Source organism: Mirounga leonina, unplaced genomic scaffold (assembly GCF_011800145.1).
Source record: "Mirounga leonina isolate KUSES-001 unplaced genomic scaffold, KU_Mleo_1.0 Mir_129, whole genome shotgun sequence".
In the NCBI taxonomy this organism is placed as follows: domain Eukaryota; kingdom Metazoa; phylum Chordata; class Mammalia; order Carnivora; family Phocidae; genus Mirounga; species Mirounga leonina.
In genome coordinates, this window is record NW_023270323.1 from 24,084,425 (window position 1) to 24,099,598 (window position 15,174).

The 15,174-nt window shown below is 37.0% G+C and overlaps 1 protein-coding gene across 1 annotated transcript; it reads right to left on the reverse strand.

The window, feature by feature from the left end:
- Positions 1 to 861: 861 nt before the first annotated feature.
- NPFFR2 (neuropeptide FF receptor 2) lies at positions 862 to 14,781 on the reverse strand. Its single transcript, XM_035005568.1, has 3 exons — positions 14,454 to 14,781; positions 6,600 to 6,699; positions 862 to 1,708 (listed from the first exon to the last, which is right to left on the reverse strand). The coding sequence occupies exons 1-3, from the start codon at positions 14,779 to 14,781 to the stop codon at positions 862 to 864; spliced, it is 1,275 nt and encodes a 424-aa protein (XP_034861459.1).
- Positions 14,782 to 15,174: the final 393 nt, after the last annotated feature.

The window sequence follows — 15,174 nt, forward strand, 5'->3', positions numbered from 1 at the left end:
CGCTATCTCTCTCTCTGTCAAATAAATAAATAAATAAAATCTTTAAAAAAAAAAAAAAAAACATGGGTTCAGCTAGTGCATGAATTTTATTCATTCTGAGAGAGAGCACGAGCAGGGGGAGGGGCAGACAGAAGGAGAAGCAGACTTCCTGCTGAGCTGGGAGCCCAACACAGGCTGGATCCCAGGACCTGGAGATCATGACCTGAGCTGAAATCAAAAACTAAAAATAATAAAAAATATTTGACAAGAGTCGGATGTTTAACCAACTGAGCCACACAGGCACCCCTATTTATGAAAATATTAAAAAGCCAACAATGTTATGATTTCACCAACTTTATATTCGTTAAAAGAAAAAAATCAACCTTTAAACACAAAGAAATAGTGTCTATTTGCTATTGTAGTTCTTAGTTCTAAGAAAGCTAAGGGAATTTTAGACTGCAGAATTATTTGTGCTTTTAAAATACAAACTCCAAAAGCAAAGATGGAATTGACAAAATGTACTCTTATGCAAAGAATTGCCCATTTATCACCATTTGGGGAAAATGGGTGTGTGTGTATGTTGTGTTTATTGGTATACCCATAATACACATGGTTGACTCATATACAAAAGGCTAAAATGGAAAAGGTCAAGCTTTGAAAATTATTCCTAGAAAATGGTTTTATCCAGGCAAATTTGTATGTGAGTATCTATATATTTTATATACCATAAGATTGAATATGAACATAAGACTGCTTTTTTTTCATTTCTGTTCATAGAGGTCTTTTAGTACATTTTTTCTTTAGAACATTCTCAGAAACAATTGAAGTACAAAGCTAAAGCAAGAGTATTTCTATATATAACACACAGTATAGTTAAAATCATCATACCAGCTCTTTTAAAATCTCATTGCTGTGGATAGCTTCCCCTAATTCTTCCATCGTCAATTCTTGTTTGGGTTTTTCAGCACTTTTCCTACACGGCAAATTTTCCTCATGTGCATTTTGAACAGTAGGTCCCTGGGCTAACTGATGAGATGCATTTATAATCACATTGTCTTTAGCTCTTAGGGCGTAGGTTTCCTTGGCTTTTGCTCTTTTTTGGCAGAGCTGGAGGTGAAAAGCATCTTGGAAAGCACGGTGAAAATTCTCATTGAAGAAACCATAAATGATGGGATTGACGCTGCTGTTGCAAAAGGCCAGCCAGTGTGCAAAAGGGTAGATGTAGATGTTGATGACCCGCAGTTCATTTGGAGACAGGTCAGTGTAGTCTGAGAGCATCATCAGTGTCCACAGAGGCAGCCAGGAGAGAATAAAAAGCAGGGCCACGATCAGGAGCATTTTAATGACCTTCTTCTTCTTCGACACCATGTGCCACTGTTCCTGGTTCCGTTTGTCTGTGTGGGGCGCCGTCATCTTGAAGAGTGAAATTCCAATCCTTCCATACATGATGACAATGAGGGACAGGGGAACCAGGTAGATGTTGGCAAACAGCACAGTGGTGTAGATCTTCCTCATTTCCTGATTTGGCCAGTCTTCCCGGCACCAGTAGACTGGACTGGTTTTATTCTGGGAGTTGAGTCTCACTTGGTAAAATTTTTCTTCTTGTACATGTAACATTATTGCAGATGGGGACATAATGGCAATGGCCAGGACCCAAATGATCACAATAATGACAAATGCTGTCTTGATAGTGAGCTTTGGTTTAAAAGGGTAGACAATGCACCGGAACCTGTAGTTAAAGGCAAGTATCAGTGGAGCACTGCCTTATACCTTCTGACCAAGTTGTGAATTAAATTTAATTCTCCCACTCATGTTCCCCTCAAAAACAAAGTTACCATTAGCAATAGAGAAGCATGCATTGATATTTTTTGTGAGTGATACAAATTTCAACTCAAAATATGAATAAGTTGAGTATCAGACACTATATTAGTCACTATTAATAATAGGTGACTGTGGTAACTAGCAGATATTGAACATGAATATTTAGTATTCTGTTCCAGACTCTTTTTAAACTTCCCCACTTAAAAGATGGCAAAATAGGCTTAGAAAAAGTAAAAAAATCTTGCCCACAACTACACATAAGTCCATATTGTTAAACTCTCCTTCATGACCTTCTGTGCTTTGTGCTTGGCCAAATGAACATTAGCAAGCATGACATAAATAGAAGCCTGAGTGATGACACAGAGGCACCCAACCAAACCATAGAATCATGACAAATGTTTAAGCATTTTTGTTTCAGGCCACTAAGTGTTTTGGTGCTTGATTCACAGCTATAACAGTCTGAGAGTTTCCATTATGAGTTCTGATTACATGCCTTCCAGAAGTTCTATGTCCTCTGATGAGCATGGAAATTCAATGTCAGTACCTAGCATAACCCTGATTTCATTTAACTGCAATTTTGCTACTGCGAGTCTCGGCATTATTCATACTCACTATGATAGTTATAATCATACCATATACATTTATATAATACTATATTTTTCAAAGTACTATCACCTATTTAATCTTTCGTTTTTGTAATGACTCTGTAAAGTGGAAATATGAAAATTATTACTTTCCAGATCTGCAGATAAGAAAACAAAGCTTTTAGTGGCTCAGCAGCAACTCCATATTAATTTATCTGACATCTCTTCATATACTAATTAACTTGAACATTGCTTGCTCTGTTGTCCTTTATTTCACGTGTAAAGTCTGCTGTCTTAACCTCCAAATTTTCTTTTAGTCTTCTAATTAATGAGTCTCCCCATCTACTCATCCTTAAATTATGGGTAACTTCATAGGCACAATTCTAGGTATCTTGTTCTTTTTGTAAACCAACTATTGGGGCTTCATATATTTTTTCGTTTATTCAACAAATAGACAAAGATGAACATGAAGAAAATGCTCTCTGCCAGGAAATAGTCAATGAAAATATTGTGTAATTATGCTAAAATCATGCTAGAGTTTAGACTTGGCCATTGCATTAGTCAGGGTTCTCTAGGGGAACAGAGCCAACAGTATGTATAAATATATAGAAAGATATTTATTTTAAGGGATTGGCTCATGCGGTTATGGAAGTTGAGAAGTCCCAAGATCTGCAGTTGGGGCAAAATGGAGACACAGGAGAGCCAATGGTATAGTTCCAGTTCATATCCAAAGGCTTGAGAACAGGACAGCCATGGATATGTTACACTCTAAAAGCCATCAGGCTCAAACCCCAGAAGAGCTAATGTAGTTCTAGTCAGAAGACAGAAAAAGAAAGACTGAGGCCTCAGCTCAAAAAGTCAGGCAGGAGGAATACTCTCTTACTTGCAGGAAGGTCAGCCTTTCTGTTTGTTTGTATTTGGGCCTTCAGCTGATTGAGCTCCCTAATCTGGGTGGCCCTTATTCAATCTTTTACTCAGCCTATTGATTCAAATGTTAGTCCAACCAGACACACCCAGAATAATGTTTGACCAAATATCTGGGCTCCCCGTGACACAGTCAAATAAAATTAATCATGACAACCGGTTAGGGAAAAAAAAAATCTCAGTATTCTAGCTCAAGCAATGGGGGATGGTGCCTTGTTCAGGACCAGTGAGCACCCAGAACTGATGGGATTTAAAGAGTGACTAGAAAGAAGTTGGAGAGAAAAGGAAGGTTCAAGGATAAATCTCAAGATTTTCACTTAGATTGGATATGTGATCCTGCCATTCCCTGACTGGGGAAAATGAGAAAAAGAGCTTTTCGTTTATTTTTTTTTGTGGAGGACTGGTAGTGAAGAAAGTTCAATTCTGGGTCTGTTTAGAGGTGGTTGTTGTTGGATGTTCAGGTGAAATTATTCAGAAACATAAATATGAAATTTAGGAGAAAGACCTAATCTAGAGAAATAGGTTTGGGAGATTTTTTTTGTAGAAGAGACCCTGAAAAAGGCATTTGGGTGCCAGTAGTTGAGAGATGAAGGTGCGGTGGTTTTAAAACAGGTCTAAATTCTTGAACATGCCTTCCAAAGTCCATTGAATGGACTTTGTGACTCACTTCTAATGAATAGGATGCAGAAGGGACACTGCATGACTTTCACTGGCATGTTCTCTTAGGACACACATGCCTTGGACTGATAGAAGTTCAGCTACCTTGAACCTGCCATGCAGTGGAGCCCATGTAGGGCTTGAAAAGCCCCAGTTCTATCTCCTAGCTGTTCAAGTCTTCCCAGTCTGGGCACCAACATAAGGGAAAGGCTGCATTCCTGGCCCTAGAACTCCCTCTCTGATGCCAAGTGGAGCAGAGACAAGGTATATGTTTCCAATCAGTGAAGCTTCCCTCATCATAAATTCATGAGCATCATGAGCCACTAAGTGGTTTGTCTTGGGAGGTGACTTGTTATATTGCAATAGATAACTGAAACTATAGAGAAATGATACATGGATGGGAAGGCAGAGAGCAAAGGGTATGTCACGGCAGGGGAACCATGGTTTCATCACTTTTTAAAAGACCTAAAATGTGAGAGATACAGATGAAATTTTTTGGTAGCTCTATTCAATCCTAATCCTATTCCATCCTGTCGATGTTTTTATGCTTTGACAGTATTAGTCTGCATTTAGAACATTTTAAATTCTATATTATGGCACCATATTATATGTATCATTTTATAGCTTTGAGATTGTATGCTTTTCAGATTTATGCATTTTGATATACATTGACCTAGTTAATTGATTTTAGCCAGCATACAGTTATCCATTGAATATACTTATTGTTTTTTAAAATGAAATCTCTGTAACAGTGAAAGAGTAACTTAGGGATATTTAATACTAAATGCAATGTGAAAGTAAACCTGATAAGCTCAAGATTCAAGTAGAAAATGCAAAGGATATTTTTTTATTCATGGTAGAGATAAATAATTGTAATAGTATTATAAACATTCATAACAACATAATTTAGTAGTAGCATTATTTACTAGTATAAATTAGTATGCAAAAAAGTAGTAGTAACAGGATGTAGTAAATTTGGAAATAGCTTTTTACATTAAAATTTGGGAGCTATCTTTGGCATTTCTTGGTTAGCATATATTGTAAATTCTATTCTCTCTACATGGAAACCAAAAAGCTAGATCTATAAGATAGGGTCTTAGATTTATATTGAAAATAGAATCTACCAAGTTGTTTTTTGATGTCAACAATTTTGGGGGTCATTGTTCAGTTTCCCTCTCAAATCTCTCTCAATTGCCATTGCCTTACATCCTCTCCCATCTTGGTTGTTACAAAAGTTTAACTGTTCTTCCTTTCTCCAATCTTACATAACTCCAAACCCTTTCTGTTTTTCTAAAATGAAAATCTAGTCATTATTCCCCTGTATAAAAGACTTCAGTAGCTCCCTGCTGTCTTCAGGACAAATGGAAGACAGGCCCATGGAAAACCTACGTGTGGTCACACCTAATCCGCCATTCCACCCTCCCATGTTCTAGCTGGCCTGCCTCTCTGCACTTTTCTTGATAAATATCCTCCTATTTCAAGTGCCCTATATATATATATCCCTTTCTTTCTTTTTATTTGACAGAGAGAGAGAGACACAGCCAGAGAGGGAACACAAGCAGGGGGAGTGGGAGAGGGAGAAGCAGGCTTCCTGCCGAGCAGGGAGCCTGATGAGGGGTATATATCCCTGTCTTAAGAGATGCTCTTTCCTCTGTTTCTTCTCAAGGTTAATTTCTAAATCTTGAGGGATCAGGATGTGAACCCAACACTCTCTGTCCTGAGAGGTAACTTGATCACTTTCTCCTTTGTACAGTTGTTATGTTAGAGAGTATTATTAAGTATTTGTTAATGTGTCTGTCTCTTTAGGCAGCACTTTGTCTAATTTGTTTTAAGATTTTATTTATCCATTTGAGGAACAGAGAGCCCGACCTGGGGCTCAATCCTAGGACCTGGAGATTGTGACCTGAGCTGAAGGCAGACACCTAACATCTGAGTCACCCAGGTGCCCCTGTCTGATATGTTTTAGATGATATACAGCCCAGGACAGGCACACCTCAACACTATGTGTAAATGAATGTATTAGTACATTTTCTCTTAAAATCTGGATAAAATTTCAGATTTATTTCACCACATTTTCCACCATTAGAAAAGTGAAGGTTCTAGTGAAAAACAGTATAACTATGATGTTATGGATTTTATGTTTGTGTCCCCCCAAAATTCATACCTTGAATAAGGGTTAGGGTTTCAAATGGTAGATGGAGGTAATTCGGTTCAGATGAGATCAAAAGGGTGGTGTCCCCATGATGGGATTAGTGTAAAAAGAGGAGACTAGAGCTCCTGGTTCCACAGAGAGGATGGCCTTTTGCAAACCAGGAAAAGGTCTCTCACCAGACACAGAAGCTCCTGGCATCCTGACCTTGGACTGCCCAGCCTCCAGAACTGTGAGAAATAAATTTCTGTTGTTTCAGACACATACTCTATGGCATCTTGTGACAGCAGCCCAAACTAAGACACATGTCATCCTAATTATTTAATTTAAAAAATGGAAATTTTAATAGTTTTATTTTATTACTGAACCTTTAGCAGATATATGCCATGCTCTTAAAAGAGTAGATATTATAATATTGGGCAGGTATAACTGAATTTAGTAGGTTATACGTTTTTCACTAGATTCAGATTTTGGTGCTGACTTACCTATCCACAGCTATCGCAACTAAAGTAAAGACTGAAGCCGCAACTGATATTCCCTGGATGAATCCACTGATCTTGCACATTGTGCTTCCAAAGGGCCATCCTGAAAGGGATGTGAAACAGTCTTTGAATAGATCATATATATTTTTTTAAATATGAACAGAAAAGCATGAAATCAAAACTGATGCAACTATTTCCTAAATGACATCCAGGGAACATTGTTTTCCATTATTTTCATTAATATCTCCAGAGCTGTTTTTAGTATACCACTAATAATGTCAGAACTTAATTATAACTTTAATATACTACTACTAGTGTCAGTTACAACTTCTAGGCACTGTAGTAAGTGCTTTGTACCTATTAACTTATCTAATTCCCCAAACAGGCTTTCGAAGGCTTTATTCTCCTCCTCATGATATAGAATAGGTAATAAATACACAAATATCACATACCTTGCCACTGTTAGTTAGCATACTTAGGATTTCAACCCCAGCTGTATGGTTCCAGAGCCTAAACCATTAACCCTTATTCAGTAAAGCCCTTTAAATGAATAAGACAGGCAGAATATTGGTTTTATAATTTGGAAATATACCCCATAAATTATGAGGAACAGGAGGTACATGTAGAATAAATATTTATTCATATATAATATAGAGTGAATGTTTGTACCCCCTCCCCATTCAAATGCATATATTGAAGCCTTAGTGTATTTGGAGGAGGGGCCTCTGGAAAATAGATAGTACCACAAGGGTGGTACCCACATGATGGGATTAGTGCCATTAGAAGAAGAGAGCTTTCCTTTCCATGAACATGCACTGAGGAAAGTCCATGCGAGCACACAGCAAGAAGGTGGCTGTCTACAAACCAAAAAAAAGGACCCTCACCAACCACCTGACCATGTATCACCCTGATCTCCGACTTCTAGCCTCTGAAATAGACTAGGTGGCTTAAACAACAGACATTTATTTTCTATGGTATTTTGTTATAGCAGCCTAAAACATACTTTGAGAAGCAAGAGCACTTTACAAAAGTAGTCTATTTGAATTACTTTCTTATCAAACCTCATTTACTGAAATGTTTGTTTATAAAGGAAATAACCACCCATCTGCTATTACAGGAAAGTAAGCAACTATTCTAGTTTCCTAAAAGATAAGGCAACATTCATTTTTTTTTTAAAAGATCATGCAATTTATTTTTACCTCTTTTTTTTAGATTTTATTTATTTATTTGACAGAGAGAGTGGCAGACAGAGGGAGAGTGAGAAGCAGGCTCCCCACTGAGCAGGAAGCCCGACGTGGGGCTAGGTCCTAGGACTCTGGGATCATGACCTGAGCCGAAGGCAGACGCTTAACCAACTGAGCCACTCAGGCACCCCAATTTTACCTAATTTAAAATATTCCCCCCAAATCTAAATAATCCAAGCATATCTAAAAGAAAATATTTTGTCATCTATCCAGACCATCTTAAAATAGATGCTTGAGTGACTCTACTGAATAGAAACCAAGAGAGAGCATGTTTTTCCAGTCCTAAAATTATTGGGCTGTTACAATATTAAACAAAAAAAGCAAAAAGGAGTGTGAATAGCCTTTGGTCAAAAAAAAAAAAGGGGGGGGGCGCCTGGGTGGCTCAGGTCATGATCCTGGAGTCCCTGGATCGAGTCCCGCATCGGGCTCCTGCTCGGCAGGGAGTCTGCTTCTCCCTCTGACCCTACCCCCTCTCATGTGCTCTCTCTCATTCTCTCTCTCAAATAAATAAAATCTTTAAAAAAAAAAAATAAGCATATGATTTATCTTACCTCCCTCACTAAATTCCACTAAAATGAAAGCACTAGGGAAAAGAAAACTCAACTGGAAAAAATGTGAAGCTGGGAAAATAACACAATGGGCTGAATTATGAATAAATGTAACCAGATGCCACTTGCTTTTCCCCTGGCCAGCAGAAGGATGGAAGTTATTCTGAGGAGGTGGAAGCAAAGGGGCTCTAGACTCTGACTCACCAGGTACAGGTGGAGTGGGTACCACAATGATGCAGAAGGATTAAGTAAAAATATATGCTCTGCACTCAGTTCTGTTGCCCAGGGACCCACTGAGCTCTGGAATTCAGCCAGTATTATGATTCCTCTGGCAATAGATCAGAGAATTTCCTTCTGGGGAATGTGATCCTTCCAAGAACACTAATGTGCAGATTTTGACAGTCATGGATTTCCCAATGAATGTGAGAGTGGGCCGAACCTCAAACCTGAGGCACGCAGAGGTCCAAGACAGCCACACTGTGTCTCACTTTGAAACACAAGCAGCTAAGTAGCAATTGACATAAGGGAAACCTCAAATATAGAAATGACTATAACAAATAGGAAAAAAGAAACCTAAGAGAAAACCAACATAAATCAAGTAGATGAAAATAGTCAGATGTATCAAGGAGAAAGGACACAAAATTACAAATGAGAAAAAAAGAAAACAACCAACACCACAGAAATACAAAACAGTTATGAGAATATACAACCTAGAAGAAATGGATAAATTCCTAGAAACATATAACCTACCAAAACTGAAACAGGGAGAAATAGAAAATTTGAACAGACCAATTACACAACAAAGAAATTGAATCAGTAATCACAAACTCCTGACAAAAGTCCAGGACCAGATGGCTTCAAGATGAAGAGTTAATACCTATTCTCCTCAAACCATTCAAAATTTCCAAATTCATTGTATGGGGCCAGCATTACCCTAATACCAAAACCCGATAAAGACACCATGAAAACGGGAACTATAAGCCAGTATCTCTGATAAGCACAGATGCAAAAATCGTCAACAAAATACTAGCAAAATCCTACAATACGTTAAAAAAAATTATTCACCACAACCAAGTGGGATTTATTCCTGGGCTGCAAGGGTGGTTCAATATTCACAAATCAATTAACATGATATATCAGTAAGAGAAAGGGTAAAAACCATATGATCATTTCAATAACGGCAGAAAAAGCATTTGACAAGATTCAACATCCATTCATGATAAAAACCCTTCAGGAAAGTAGGTTTGGAGGGAACATACCTCAACATAATAAAGGCCGTATATGGAAAGCTCACAGCTAACATCATCCTTAATGAGGAAAAACTGAGAGCTCTTCTCCTAAGATCAGGAATAAGAGAAGGATGTCCACTCTCACCACTTTTTTTTCAACATAGTACCATAAGTCCTAAGCACAGCAATCAGACAAGAAAAAGAAGTAAAAGGCATCCAAATCAGTAAGGAAAAAGTAAAACTTTCACTATTTGCAGATGACCTGATACTCTATACTGAAAATCTGAAAGACTATGCCAAAAAACTGCTAGAACTGATACACGAATTCAGTAAAGGATACAAAATCAATGTACAGAAATCTGTTGCATTTCTATATACTAGTAATGAAGCAGCAGAAAGAGAAATTAAGAAAACAATCCCATTTAAAATTGCACCACAAATAATAAGATACCTAGGAAGAAACCTAACCAAAGAGGTGAAAGACCTATACTCTGAAAACCATAAAACAGATGAAAGACATTCCATGCTCATGGATTGGAAAAACAAATATTGTTAAAATGTTTATACTTCCAATGCCTATCAAAATACAAACATCATTTTTCACAGAACTAGAACAAACAATCCTAAAATTTATATGGAACCACAAAAGACCCCAAATAACCAAAGCAATCTTGAAAAAGAAAAGCAAAGCTGGAGGCATCACAATTCTGGACTTCAAGTTATATTACAAAGCTGTAGTAATCAAAACAGTATTGTACTGGCAGAAAATTAGACACATAGATCAATGAAACAAAATAGAAAACCCAAAAATAAACCCACAATTATATAGCCAGTTAATCTTCAGCAAAGCAGGAAAGAATATCCAATGGGAAAAAGACAGTCTCTTCAACAAATAGTGTTGGGAAAACTGGACCACTTTCTTATACCATACACAAAAATAAACTTGAAATGTATTAAAGACTTGAAACCATAAAAATCCTAGAAGAGAACACAGGCAGTAACTTCTCTGACATCATAGCAACTTTTTTTCTAGATATGTCTCCTGAGGCAAAGAAAACACAAAAATGAACTATTGGGACTTTATCAAAATAGAAAGCTTTGGCACAGTGAAGGAAACAATCAACAAAACTAAAAGGCAACCTCTGTGATGGGAGAAGATAAACAGCTCAACACCCCCAAACCAAATAACCCCATTAAAAAATGGGCAGAAGACATGAACAGGCATTTCTCCAATGACAACATACAGGAGGCCAATAGGCACATGAAAAGATGCTCATCAGCACTTACCATCAGGGAAACAGCTCAGGTGTCCATTGACTGATGAATGGATAAACAAGATGTGGTATATAGATAGATATAAAGAAGATGTGGTGTGTGTGTGTGTGTGTATATATATATATATATATATATATATATGCAATGATATGTATATGCAATGTGGTATGTATATGTGTATATATATGTGTGTGTGTACATGCAAAGTGGTGTTTGTGTGTGTGTGTATATATATATATATATATATATATATATATATACACACACACACAATAGCCATTGCATGCAATGGAATATTATTGAGCCACACACACAAAAAAATGAAATCTTGCCATTTGCAACTACATGGGTGGACCTAGAGAGTATCATGCTAGGCGAAGTAAGCCTGTCAGAAAAAGACAAATACCATATGATTTCATTCCTATGCGGAATTTAAGAAACAAAACAAACTAGCATAGGGAGAAAGACAAACCAAGCAACAGGGTCTTAACTATAGAGAACAAACTGATGGTCATCAGAGGGGAGGTGGGTGGGGGGATGAGTTAAGTAAGCGATGGGGATTGAGGAGTGCACTTGGCATGATAAGCACCAGGTAATGTGTGTAATTTTTGAATCATTATATTGTACACCTGAAAGTAATATAACACTTAACTGGAATTAAAATAAAAACAAAAAAATAAACCTCAGATACAACAAATTTTGTCCATGAAATGTGCATGACAGTATAAGAAACATGCAGAAAATAAAAATAGTTCAAAGAATTTAAAATATGACAAATGTAGAACTCAATATGTCTAGAAGAGAAAATTGAGAAAATCTTTGAAAATGGAATGAGGAACAGAAAATGAAAAAGATTAAAAAAAATGGCAAGCCATTATTCCTATTATCTAATAGGAATTGAAAAAAAGTAAAATGGAAGAGAATTATACAAGAAAATTCCCCAGGATTAAGAAGCATTCTGTTTTGATTGAAAGGACCTGGTTTGTCTCCAACACAATAAATGAAAAATAACAAGATTTTTCCAAGGCATAATTGCCTGAAATTCAGAACACTAAAGCTAAAGAGAAGTTCTAGGAGTTTTCAGGAGAAAAAACAAAATGCAACTCAGGATAAAAGAAGCAAGAGTGTAAAGTCATTTAGATTTTTTAGCAGTAATATCAGTCTCAGAGTAACAATAGAGACATCTCTGTTAAAATGTCCAGCCTTGAATACTTTATACAGCTAACTATAATCAAATATGAGGGCAGAATAACGATAATTACAGACAAACCAGATCTCAATTTTTTTTTTTTTTAAATCTTAATGCACACTTTCTCAGGAAAGTGATAGACAAATAAACCAAGAAAGAAGACATGGCTCCAGAAAACAGGGGATTGAGCACTAAGAGAGGTGAAGAGAATTGTTAGGTTCTCAGTGAAGGGACATCCCAGAGCAGTAGCTGCTGAGCTCCATGCCTGAAGAGCAAGATGTCTGAATAGGGACCGAAGGGTAGAGAGCAGGGGGTGGGTGGGAGCGGGGGGGCAGGGAATCTCTAGAAAAAAGATGCAATTCACATGTTGCCTGATATGTTTGAAGGTATTTACAAGAAATTAACACTCCTGGAAGAGAATTTGAGAATATATTACTTATACGTACATACCCCAAACTAAGTAAATCAAAACATGATGCCCTTATTAAATCCAAGAAAACATTTTATAAGAAAGAAATTGATGTCCTAGCACTCAACATGCCTCAGCAGGGCTAAGCTACATGAAACAATAGGAATGTATTCTCTGCGTACTGACTTAACAAAATATTATAATTACATTGGGAAAGAGTGTGAATGTGTATTTGTATGTCTATATAAATGCATCTGATTGCATTTGTACATGATTCCAGCCAGTCCTGCTTTCCCAGCTTCACACTCGGCAGTATCTGACAGTTTCTATGGATTTATGTTCTTTTGCTCTATGTCATTTCAGTGGAGTCTGGTGAGGGACACTACCTCTTGTGGTAGGAGAGGATTAAGACAACTAAAGTACATCTCCCACAGTGTGAAGATAATACATAATAATGGAAACAGGTTGCTTAGAAATAGGAGAGTAACTACGGAAAATAAAGGCAACATGCTGAATGTGGCTGCCTCCCATGAATGGGAATCAGGGGTAAGGAAGGGTAATAATGTGTATGGAAAAGTTGAGATAATAATTTCATTATAAATACTTATAGGAGGGAGATACTGAGAGCATTTCTTACTGGCAAAATAAGTTTCTTGAGAGCAATAACAATAATTTAAATCAATTCTTTCATTCTTTTTGCCTAGCACAGTATCTTAAAAATGTACATCCTTTGTTTTTAAAATGTACATTCTTGATAAATATTTTTTTAATGCTAGACCTCACAAAAATGCAGAATCTATGAGTACAGATGCTAAAAGAGGCACTCTTAAACTCTCCCTGGCTCCCACTCCAGAGAAAGGAAGGAAACAGAAGTTAACTCTAAAGAGAAACCTCTTATTCTTCAGTAAACTGATAATGCTATGAAAGGCTAAGAACTATAATAGGGCTCATGGCTGCTCTAAATATTTTTGATATGCAACTATGGTATCATTTGAAATTTTTTTAAATTCAATTTAATTAAATATACTGTATTATTATCTTCAGAGGTAGAATTCAGTGATTCATCAGTTGCATACAACACCCAGTGCTCCTTACTTCAAGTGCCCTCCTGAATGCCCATCACCCAGTTACCCCATCCCCCCACCCACCTTCCATCATTTTTTTTTCTTAGACAGATTTGGAATATGAATATCTTGAATACTGTTCATTAATTAATACAACAAATACTTGTTAAGCAGGTACTATGCACCAAAATGGCTCTGGGAGCTGGAGATACAGTGCCCCTGCACTTCCAGGGTATATAATGTAGTACTAGAGAAGTAGTCATACAGGCCAGAAGTACTCTAGGGTAGTACTCTAACCACTACTACAATGTGAAGTTATTTGTGTTGCATATGTACATTATCACTGATGAGCTACCACTTTTTGAGAAATCACTGGGACTGCTGCTCCCTCTTCCCTCAAAAACTATTGGAAATCTTCCTAGCTAACCACAAGAGGGCCTCAGTATCTGCCTGTTAAATTGAAGACATTGGATCCGTTGAAACCAGACTTAACACTTCCTTGAACTTTATAGTACATACTATTACCAATAATATTTCTACCACATTATAGGTGCCCTGAACTATATCAAGCAAATTCAAAGTCTTTAGTAAGAAAAGTTAGATCTCATTTTCTGATGACCTTCAGTGAATACTCTACTCTAAAAATGAGTTTCTACTCTTCATCTCTGTCACCTGCTTTGTTTTTTATCCCTAATTCTTATTAACCTCTGACTACTTATATCTATTTGCTCATTTTCTTTCTCCTCCTTTAGAATGTAGACTCTATGAGGGCAGGTACCTGGAGCAATTCTTGGAACTCCATAAATATTTGCAAATGAATGGATGGCCCTGCTATAGGTGCAGGGATAGGGGACAGAGGTTTCCTGCTATCATCTTGCACTGTACACAAGTCAACGTACCTGCTATGATATTGTCCAGCAGCGTGATAGGCATACAAAATATGCCAACCAGTAAATCACTTATTGCCAGGTTCAAGATAAAGAGATTAGTGACTGTATGCATATGTTTGTTCCTCATTACAGTAAAGCAAACCACTGTATTTCCCACCATGCACAGGAAGAAGATCAGAAAGTAGGAAATAATGAAGATTGCTGCCACTTGAGGCTGGTGAAGATAGTAGTTCACATAGGTGATATTGATATCTGAGTATAGGTGATACTTTGTGTCATTGACACTCCAAATGTCATGCCAGTTTTCTGAAGAGTTTGAGTCCCATCTCTCACTCATGATGGATCTGAACAAAGGAGAGGTAGAAAAGAAAAAGCATAATTAGAAGCTGGTAGAACATAAGTTCTGTACCCAAGTTTAAAAAGAACACTTTTAAAATGCTAGGGGATTTTGATGGTCCTTCTATAATAATCCATTAATTTTGCATGGAACAGAGTTATAAATAAAGTATTCAAATTATTAGGATTTTAACCAAGAAGATTTGAAATTTCCACTTTGTTTCATAATTTTTTATGTCCTCAATATGCTCTATATTTCACTTTATTACACCTCCTATCCATTTGCAAAGTTTCAAGGGAAACTCTGAGACCTTTTAAAACTCCCTTTCTCCTGTCTCCAGGTATCATAACCTGTCAAAACCTACTTGTTCCTTTAAGGCTAAGTTACAGGTTT

What these genes read in the sequence shown, in the direction of transcription:
- NPFFR2 (XM_035005568.1), bottom strand. Translation starts at nt 14,781, where the DNA reads ATGAGTGAGAGATGGGACTCAAACTCTTCAGAAAACTGGCATGACATT. An exon ending in GCTGGACAATATCATAGCAG is followed by an intron (nt 6,700 to 14,453) that starts GTACGTTGACTT and finishes CATCCCTTTCAG; the next exon opens with GATGGCCCTTTGGAAGCACA. An exon ending in GTTGCGATAGCTGTGGATAG is followed by an intron (nt 1,709 to 6,599) that starts GTAAGTCAGCAC and finishes CTTTAACTACAG; the next exon opens with GTTCCGGTGCATTGTCTACC.